The 10,630-nt window shown below is 45.4% G+C and overlaps 1 protein-coding gene across 1 annotated transcript in view; it reads right to left on the minus strand.

Annotated features, from left to right (window-relative positions):
- Window positions 1-636: 636 nt before the first annotated feature.
- Window positions 637-10,630, minus strand: part of LOC306928870 (delta-sarcoglycan-like) — a gene marked incomplete at its 5' end in the record, with an annotated part of 15,106 nt that continues 5,112 nt past the window's right edge. The window contains 2 exons of the mRNA XM_079509144.1: window positions 637-4,826; window positions 10,201-10,324. Of these exons, the coding sequence (XP_079365270.1) occupies window positions 4,623-4,826; window positions 10,201-10,324 (328 nt within the window). The 3' untranslated portion in view covers window positions 637-4,622. The remainder of the gene's footprint in view (window positions 4,827-10,200; window positions 10,325-10,630) is intronic.

Below are 10,630 nucleotides of genomic sequence, written 5' to 3' on the forward strand. Positions count from 1 at the left end.
ACTTTAGCTCACGTTAAAAAACAATGAAAGCGAGTCTGTGTGGTGTGCTTCTACCTGCCACAAGTGCATTGACATTAAGGCACAGTATCCCTCTTGTAGCAGAGTGGCTTTTTCTTCTATGTTTTTTCCCCCTTTTTAATTTAATGTACGGTACAAGAAACAGTAGTTTGACCATCCCAGGTGTTGTGATAGTTAACGTGTGACATTTCTACAACGGTTATTAAATGGTTTTGTTTTTTAGCCTTTTGTAGCTAAAAGGAAAATAAAAACGTTGAATAGCTAAATGGTATCGTATTGTGCAAGCCAAACACAGGCGGCCTATCAGCTACGAGCTTGTAGTCGAACACAGGCGGCCTATCAGCTACGAGCTTGTAGTCGAACACAGGCGGCCTATCAGCTACAAGCTTGTAGCCGAACTCAGGCGGCCTATCAGCTACGAGCTTGTAGCCAAACAGAGGCGGCCTATCAGCTACGAGCTTGTAGCCAAACACAGGTGGCCTATCAGCTAAGAGCTTGTAGCCAAACACAGGTGGCCTATCAGCTACGAGCTTGTAGCCAAACACAGGCGGCCTATCAGCTACGAGCTTGTAGGCCGCCGGTTTCCGACACGCGACCCCGTCATGCATAATTTTGCCGTTAGCAGGGAGGAAAGACAATTAAGGGACATACAAAAAACAAAAACAAAATAACAAACAAAAAAACAAGCACATGAACACACGGGACACATCCTTCAGAAAACCACCAGCGAGTTTGCACACTGTTGATTTAGACTTAGCAATCAATTCATATAAATAAAACGAAACAAAATCACTTCAAAATAGCCCTTGCCGAGGAAAGTCGTCCTTCAGGGCAGTTCAGACACGACAAGCTGAAACATACCAAAGGAAATAATAAAAACGTAATCGGTTCTATGGCTTAATGAATAAAAGCATAATATACATACAACACAATAGAAACTCTTTAGGCCATACAGAACCCCTTGAGGCCAAATATAATCTTGTTAGGTCATGTCAGAACTTTTTAAGCCCAAACCACAAGAATGTTTTTAAGGTAAATCACACGAATGCAACTCATTAAGTTGCATTTGTGTGGTTGACCTTAAAAAAACGTTTTGTCCCAACCCGGCTGTGGTTTGGGCTTAAAGGGCATACGAAAGCTATTTAGGACTTGCATAACTCCTTTAGAGGCTATACAGAACCTCTGTAGGCGAGGACAGATCCTCTTTAGACGCATATAGTACCTTGTTATGCCATACGGAATCGAAACCATAACAGAACCACTTCAGATGCCATACACAGTACACACAGACACATGTTGGTTCTTAACACATCACTGGCCAGCCCTCTAGGCGAGATCGTGGTGCTAGTGCCATAGAAATCCGCGAAATAAGCAGAGGAGAAGGGTCACTTCCGCCCGAGTATGATGTAGTCCGGATCTGTAGCGTAGGCATAGGGAACGGACGGACCATCGCCTCCAGAGCAGCAGCATGATTAGCACTGCTCGGATGAATGTTTTAATAGGCTATAAACATGGCATGTTATGCCATTCTGAGCATAAATACCACTAATAACCCCGTGCTCGTGCATGTGTACCGCAGATTATCATGAAGGCTATTTCCACAATGAGAGGCCTATGGATGCTAGCGGCGGAAGCTAACGGAGGCTAAACAAAGGTGTAAAATACTATTTTTAAATCAGATGGAATTAATAGCTTTCCACGAGATATCTCGAGGATAGCACGGAATGGGTTAATAGGCGAACGTCTGCCGAAAATAGCAGCTCTACAAGCTCACAATGCATGGCGACGCTACATTGACCTGCTATTCGCTATGACGAGAAGACATTCGGTGCAGAGTGACAAAAGGAGCGGATCAAGTGCAGAGCCCTGGGGGACGCCGGTCGATGACGCGCATTGGGTTCAAGTGGTGAAGGGTTCTTTCTGGAACGGAACAAAACAAAACAAAAAGCAGTTTTGTTTCCGGTTGGCACCTTTATGTTTCTGTGTGTAGCCGTAGGACCACTTTATAGGCCGTATAATGATAACATATAGCCTTGTTAGGCCATAGAGTTCATATATTTTAGCGGCCACTTTATATAGAAGAAGTGTGAAGTTAAAATTATACATATTCTTGGGGGGGGTCCACAATGAACCTTTGTGTGTGTGTGTGTGTGTGTGTGTGTGTGTGTGTGCGCGTGCGTGTGTGTGCGTAAATATGTAATTACTGCAGTTTTGCATAATGTTTATGTGGACAAAATGCAGCCATTGTGCCAAGTCCCACTTTCCATTTTGTGCCTCCCTATTGGGAGCGGTTTGAATGTGAATTAATTCATAGCGGAGGGCCGCCAGGACCGGGTGACAATAAAGTGATTTAGTTGACAGAAATGTACGGGCGAAGGTCAGGGCAAGGAAGCACTATGCTATACAACAATAACACACGTGATTGTGGACTTCCACAATAGCTCCACATTTGGGGGCAGCCATAGAGCTGCTAGAATGTGTGTTTGTGTACTGCGTAGTGTGCCTGTGTGTGTTTAGATTTGTGTCATTATCATTCGATTCCACAGTCTGTCTGTCTGTCTGTCTGTCTGTCTGGAGACCAGTGTTGGCCAAGAAACTTTTGCAATACGTTGAGTAGCTCTAATAGTCACCAGTTACTGCTCTAAAAGAAACAGTAGCTGAATGACTGGGCATTATGAAAACATTTAGTTACTAGGGAAAGTGACCCCTTCACTAGCCTGTTCATTATGAAAGCATTTAGTTACTAGGGAAAGTGACCCCTTCACTATAGTCTGTTCATTATGAAAGCATTTAGTTACTATGGAAAGTGACCTCTTTACTAGCCTGTTCATTATGAAAGCATTTAGTTACTAGAGAAAGTGACCTCTTCACTATAGTCTGTTCATTATGAAAGCATTTAGTTACTAGTGAAAGTGACCTCTTCACTAGCCTGTTCATTATGAAAGCATTTAGTTACTAGTGAAAGTGACCTCTTCACTATAGTCTGTTCATTATGAAAGCATTTAGTTACTAGTGAAAGTGACCTCTTCACTATAGTCTGTTCATTATGAAAGCATTTAGTTACTAGTGAAAGTGACCTCTTCACTAGCTGTTCATTATGAAAGCATTTAGTTACTAGGGAAAGTGACCTCTTCACTAGCTGTTCATTATGAAAGCATTTAGTTACTAGTGAAAGTGACCTCTTCACTAGTCTGTTCATTATGAAAGCATTTAGTTACTAGTGAAAGTAACCTCTTCACTAGTCTGTTCATTATGAAAGCATTTAGTTACTAGGGAAAGTGACCTCTTCACTAGCTGTTCATTATGAAAGCATTTAGTTACTAGTGAAAGTGACCTCTTCACTAGCTGTTCAGCAGCACGCCTGCAGTTCCGTCCAGTGTGCACATCTGCCCTGATATACCAGAGGAGGAGGAGGATGATGTGGGGAACGTTCAGCCAAAGAAGAGTTTATTTAAAAAAAAAAAAGACAATACATTTTCTGCATCGTGGCTATGAGTGTACGGCCCTTTTTCTTCATTTTCTATATATAGGTGATCTGAGTGAGCCCAGCGTTTACAAATGTAACCGCATGGATTTGGCTGCATTTTGCAAACGCTCCAAGTTAGATTCAGGGGAATAAGAGAGAGAGAGAGAGAGGGGGGGGGGGGGCAAAATGGACGCCTTAACACTGATGATTTGACTGCGTAGTGTAATAAACGGAGGGTTTTACTACATGTATGCATGTTTGAATGTGAATCGACTCGGGGGAAAAAAGGGACGAATAGATACATTAACATGGGGCATTCCACCGTGTGGCTGTGTTTGCGACTCGACTGACGGAAATAAGGAACAATTGGGAGACATCTTACTGCCCGTGTGAGTTTGTATGTGATTGTGTGTCAACAAAATGTCAATTAATTCATGACCAATTAAGGGAAATAAGGAACAAATGGATCAAATTAACCATGAGGATTCTTTTTTTTTTTTTTTACTGTGTGTTCATACCGTAATATCAATTCTACACAGAGATAGTGAGTGTCTGTACAATGTGAGTACCGTCGTGTTCGGTGTGTGCGTGTGTGTGGCATGTACATGGCCATAATGCGTGTCTGTTCATGTGCACACGCCATGTGTTCAGACAGTGTCCGCCTGTCTGTCTGCCGGTCGGTCCATATAAAGCATTTATATATATATATATATATATAAATGGCGAGTCCGCGTGTCCGTCTGCCTGCCTGCGTGTATATAAACCATGTACATGTCCATCTGTCCGTCTGTACAGTTCAATTGTATGTCTATCAGTGGTTCTCAAAGTGGGGTCCGGGGACCCTCAAGAGTTCCTGGCGGGGGTTTCCAAAACGTAAGTACAGGTCCGTAACTCCCGAGAGTGTACAGATGCAACCAAAAAGGACCCTTACAGGTCCGTAACTCAACGCATTAGACCCATACGGGTCCATTTGCTTGCATTTTGACGCTTTCAGAATTATGGGAGGGGGGGAGAGGGGTCTTTGAAATTTAAACAAACAAAACAAACAAAAAAGAAGTTTGAAAACCACTGAATTCTATTATGGGATTTTCTTTTCTTTTTTTTTTGTTGTATTTTTCTTCTTCTTCATTTCGTCCAATCAGACGCAGACGTTGTTGCTCATGTGACACGTGGTCCCGGTGCCGGCCTGCGACAGGAAGAGGCGTCCGTTCTCGCAGACGCACACCTCGTACACCTTCTGGCGACCCGATGTCGAGGAGGAGGAGGAGGAGGAAGAGGAGGAGGAGGAGGAGATGTCCTGCAGGAGGTGAGGCAGCCTGATCCTCTTGGCCTCAAGGGAGATCTGGACGAGAGACATAGGGAGGAAAGGAGAGAGAGACAGAGAGAGAGGGAGAGGGGGGGGGGTATTTAGACCAGTATCGAGGCCCATTATACTTGTCATTTTTTGAGCCACGGACCACCATTTGATGAGATTTAGAAAATTATTTTGTTTTCATTGGATCCTATTCCTTTCTACAATTCCATGCTGCATTGATGTTGGTACCATATAGAGAGAGAGACAACAGGCAAACGAGCAAAAGACGTCTTGTGAATTAAGAAATGCAGATGTTTAACAATATTTTGACTCTGAATGATGATCCATTTCGAGACAGAGTGGATCAAAACACCTTTTTTATTGAAAACTACGGACCTACGGGTTTTAAACACAGGGCGCAAGCCGACCTGAGAAGTGGGGCAGCCGGGTAAGCACCTTAGATTTAGCATTTGCACATGTTGAGAGCAATTATAAGTCTGTGTTTTGCAAAGATCCACCTGTTGGTGGCGCTATAACCGGCCAATGTGAAAAGGGTGGGATATATTCCTCAGCCTAGTAGGAAAGTCTGTGAAAGATTTCACGTAAATTGCACGCTGCGTTCATGATTTGAGGCTTTTTGTTCAAAACGGGCCAATCAGACAGATCCGGCTTGAACACATGACTATAGAGATACTGTGTAACGATTTGCGGGATTTTTGGACAGAATCTGGAGGAGTAATACAAAAAAATGTTTTCAAAAGTCGGCCGCCTGGTGGCGCTATAACAGGCCGTTCTGGAGAATTTGGGTCAGAGGTTCATCGTTGGCATCCAGGGAGTGTGTGTGCAAAATTTGGCATCAACCGGGTTAATAGGCTTAGGCTAGGAGGAAAGTGTAGCAGAGACATACGGTAGGACAGCTGAGAGGGAGACAGTGTAGGAGAGACAGACAGTAGGACAGCTGAGAGAGGGAGACAGTGTAGGAGAGACAGACAGTAGGAAAGCTGAGAGAGGGAGACAGTGTAGGAGAGACAGACAGTAGGACAGCTGAGAGGGAGACAGTGTAGGAGAGACAGACAGTAGGACAGCTGAGAGGGAGACAGTGTAGGAGAGACAGACAGTAGGACAGCTGAGAGGGAGACAGTGTAGGAGAGACAGACAGTAGGACAGCTGAGAGGGAGACAGTGTAGGAGAGACAGACAGTAGGAAAGCTGAGAGGGAGACAGTGTAGGAGAGACAGACAGTAGGACAGCTGAGAGGGAGACAGTGTAGGAGAGACAGACAGTAGGACAGCTGAGAGGGAGACAGTGTAGGAGAGACAGACAGTAGGAAAGCTGAGAGGGAGACAGTGTAGGAGAGACAGACAGTAGGAAAGCTGAGAGACAGACAGGGTAGGAGAGACAGACAGTAGGAAAGATGAGAGACAGACAGGGTAGGAGAGACGAGCAATCTGATACAGTCATGTATATCAGTGGTTTGTACACTTTTTTCATGTCAAGGTCAGTATCATGGCCATCAGTATCATGTCAGTATCATGGTCAGTATCATGTCAGTATCATGGTCAGTATCATGTCAGTATCATGGTCAGTATCATGTCAGTATCATGGCCATCAGTACCATGTCAGTATCATGTCAGTATCATGGTCAGTATCATGTCAGTATTATGGTCAGTATCATGTCAGTATCATTGTCAGTATCATGTCAGTATCATGTCAGTATCATTGTCAGTATCATGGTCAGTATCATGGCCATCAGTATCATGTCAGTATCATGGTCAGTATCATGTCAGTATCATGGTCAGTATCATGTCAGTATCATGGCCATCAGTACCATGTCAGTATCATGGTCAGTATCATGTCAGTATTATGGTCAGTATCATGTCAGTATCATTGTCAGTATCATGTCAGTATCATGTCAGTATCATTGTCAGTATCATGTCAGTATCATGGCAGTATCATTGTCAGTATCATGTCAGTCAAAACTGTAGGTGTCAGCCATTCATATTTTAGAATTGGTCTAAATGGGTTAAGATATAAATGAAGGTCACCATCCACATACAAACATATCCCACCGTTTCTTTATCTGTCTCTTTTATTTATCACTCCCCCCCCTCCCCCCCTCCCCCCCCCCCCTCTCTCTCTCGGAGTTAGGTGGGACTTTGTAAATAGTTTCTTGTGGGGGTGTCTAATCCTCCGCCCGTCATCCTGATCTGAACACATTTGACACGACACCACAGCTGCAAACCAAGCAGCCCCAGATCCTTTCATCAGACCAAATCCTCACAGTATAACTGAGTCTGATAAAGAACACACACACACACACACACACACACACACACACACACACACACACACACACACACACACACACACACACACACACACACACACACACACACACACACACAGCGGAAAGAAGAATAAATGGAGTGAAACAGTTTAGAGGGGGAAGTGTTGTAGGAAATAGGAGATTGGAAGGGCTGAAGGAAGAGGTGAGAATGAACCATGAAGAGAGGAAGGAAGGAAGGAAGGATGGTAGGAAGGAAGGAAGGAAGGATGGTAGGAAGGAAGGATGGTAGGAAGGAAGTTAGAAAGGAAGGAAGGAAGGAAGGTAGGAAGAAAGGAAGGTAGGAAGGAAGGATGGTAGGAAGGAAGGATGGTAGGAAGGAAGTTAGAAAGGAAGGAAGGAAGGAAGGTAGGAAGGAAGGAAGGAAGGTAGGAAGGAAGGATGGTAGGAAGGAAGGATGGTAGGAAGGAAGGAAGGACGAAAGGAAGGAAGGAAGGAAGGTAGGAAGGAAGGAAGGTAGGAAGGAAGGATGGTAGGAAGGAAGGAAGGATGGTAGGAAGGAAGGAAGGACGAAAGGAAGGAAGGATGGTAGGAAAGAAGGAAGGACGAAAGGAAGGAAGGATGGTAGGAAAGAAGGAAGGACGGTAGGAAGAAAGGAAGGATGGTAGGAAGAAAGGAAGGAAGGAAGGATGGTAGGAAAGAAGGAAGGATGGTAGGAAGGAAGGAAGGAAGGAAGGTAGGAAGGAAGGAAGGAAGGAAGGTAGGAAAGAAGGAAGGACGGTAGGAAGAAAGGAAGGAAGGTAGGAAGGAAGGAAGGATGGTAGGAAAGAAGGAAGGACGGTAGGAAGAAAGGAAGGAAGGGTGGTAGGAAGGAAGGAAGGAAGGTAGGAAGGAAGGATGGTAGGAAGGAAGGAAGGAAGGATGGTAGGAAGGAAGGAAGGAAGGATGGTAGGAAGGAAGGATGGTAGGAAGGAAGAAAGGAAGGAAGGTAGGAAGGTAGGAAAGAAGGAAGGACGGTAGGAAGAAAGGAAGGAAGGTAGGAAGGAAGGAAGGATGGTAGGAAAGAAGGAAGGACGGTAGGAAGAAAGGAAGGAAGGATGGTAGGAAGGAAGGAAGGTAGGAAGGAAGGAAGGATGGTAGGAAGGAAGGAAGGAAGGATGGTAGGAAGGAAGGAAGGAAGGATGGTAGGAAGGAAGGAAGGAAGGAAGGAAGGATGGTAGGAAGGAAGGAAGGAAGGAAGGATGGTAGGAAGGAAGGAAGGAAGGATGGTAGGAAGGAAGGAAGGAAGGATGGTAGGAAGGAAGGAAGGAAGGATGGTAGGAAGGAAGGAAGGAAGGAAGGTAGGAAGGATGGTAGGAAGGAAGGAAGGATGGTAGGAAGGAAGGAAGGATGGTAGGAAGGTAGGAAGGAAGGATGGTAGGAAGGAAGGAAGGAAGGATGGTAGGAAGGAAGGAAGGATGGTAGGAAGGAAGGAAGGAAGGAAGGATGGTAGGAAGGAAGGAAGGATGGTAGGAAGGTAGGAAGGAAGGAAGGAAGGATGGTAGGAAGGAAGGAAGGATGGTAGGAAGGAAGGAAGGATGGTAGGAAGGAAGGAAGGAAGGAAGGATGGTAGGAAGGAAGGAAGGAAGGATGGTAGGAAGGAAGGAAGGAAGGATGGTAGGAAGGAAGGAAGGAAGGAAGGATGGTAGGAAGGTAGGAAGGAAGGAAGGAAGGATGGTAGGAAGGAAGGAAGGAAGGAAGGAAGGATGGTAGGAAGGAAGGAAGGAAGGATGGTAGGAAGGTAGGAAGGAAGGAAGGAAGGATGGTAGGAAGGAAGGAAGGATGGTAGGAAGGAAGGAAGGATGGTAGGAAGGAAGGAAGGAAGGATGGTAGGAAGGAAGGATGGTAGGAAGGAAGGAAGGATGGTAGGAAGGAAGGAAGGAAGGATGGTAGGAAGGAAGGATGGAAGGAAGGATGGTAGGAAGGAAGGAAGGAAGGATGGTAGGAAGGAAGGAAGGAAGGATGGTAGGAAGGTAGGAAGGAGGGAAGGATGGTAGGAAGGAAGGAAGGAAGGAAGGATGGTAGGAAGGAAGGAAGGATGGTAGGAAGGAAGGAAGGAAGGAAGGTAGGAAGGTAGGAAGGAAGGAAGGTAGGAAGGAAGGATGGAAGGAAGGAAGGAAGGTAGGAAGGAAGGATGGTAGGAAGGAAGGATGGTAGGAAGGTAGGAAGGAAGGAAGGAAGGTAGGAAGGAAGGATGGTAGGAAGGTAGGAAGGAAGGATGGTAGGAAGGAAGGATGGTAGGAAGGAAGGAAGGATGGTAGGAAGGAAGGAAGGATGGTAGGAAGGTAGGAAGGAAGGAAGGAAGGAAGGAAGGATGGTAGGAAGGAAGGAAGGAAGGTAGGAAGGATGGTAGGAAGGTAGGAAGGAAGGATGGTAGGAAGGAAGGAAGGATGGTAGGAAGGAAGGAAGGATGGTAGGAAGGAAGGAAGGAAGGAAGGATGGTAGGAAGGAGGGATGGTAGGAAGGTGCGTGCGTGATTGTGTGCGTGTGTGTGTGCGTGCGTGCATGCTTTATAGGTGTAGGACTGTAGTGTAGGGTATTAAAAATGCAATCTAATGTTCTACTTCATTAAAAGTGTCAATATAATACAATACAATACAAGAAAAAAATACTTCAGTAAAGGGTCAAGAGTATTGGTATCAAAATGTATTTAAAGGAGAGTTTCGCACAAGCTGTTTTCTTACCGTATATGAAGACACGTATCCATTCATCATTGAAAAAAAACAAAAAAAACATGCCGAGCGTTCCATACCAAATTAGCGGATTTACCGTCCGGGTGGATCAACCGCTAGAACTCTTATTCAATCGCGCGATTTGTTTTGTTGTAGATGATATGACAGGCTAGTCCATGCAGTGTTGTTGCTGCACTCTTCCTGTTCTACGTGGGCTGACGTTAGACCCCTCCTACGCTTTTCTTAAAGGACCAGCGCCCTATATGTTTTTTTTTCTTCTTTTTGGTCAATTATTATATTATCAACATGATTTTTGTAAAAAAAAGCGGTTAGGAAGAAATTCCCCTTTAAAGTGTGTGCGTGCGTGTGTCCGTGCGTGCGTGCGTGCGTGCGTGCGTGCGTGCGTGTGTGCGTGCACAGTAGCCTACCTCTCCGTCCCTGGACTCCAGGCGCAGCTCGTTGCGGCAGGTGGCCTGGATGTCTCCGGCCTCGGCCAGGATCTTGATGCCCTTGGGAGCTTCCATCCTCAGGAAGCGAGTCGGAGACTCCAGCCTGGACAGACAACAACAACACCACCACCAAAACACCACAGTCAGTCAATCAGTCACTGTCACACAACACTATAGCAGCTGGTGCAACAGTCAGTCAAAGTAACTGTGTTACTATTTGCACGAGCCTTGGTGGTACTGTGGGCTTGAGTGTTTATTTATAATGGTAGACTAGGGGTTGTTGGAGTGGAGTTGCTTTGCAGGCTGCTGATCCGGTCTAGATCTGCTAGACTCTAGAGCGGATACGGGAACGATGCGCACTTGTCTGTACGTGTGAATTATCGGATGCGGAAGGAAGGGCGGGACTCAA

Source organism: Electrona antarctica, assembly GCF_951216825.1.
Source record: "Electrona antarctica genome assembly, chromosome: 8".
Taxonomy (NCBI): Eukaryota; Metazoa; Chordata; class Actinopteri; order Myctophiformes; family Myctophidae; genus Electrona; species Electrona antarctica.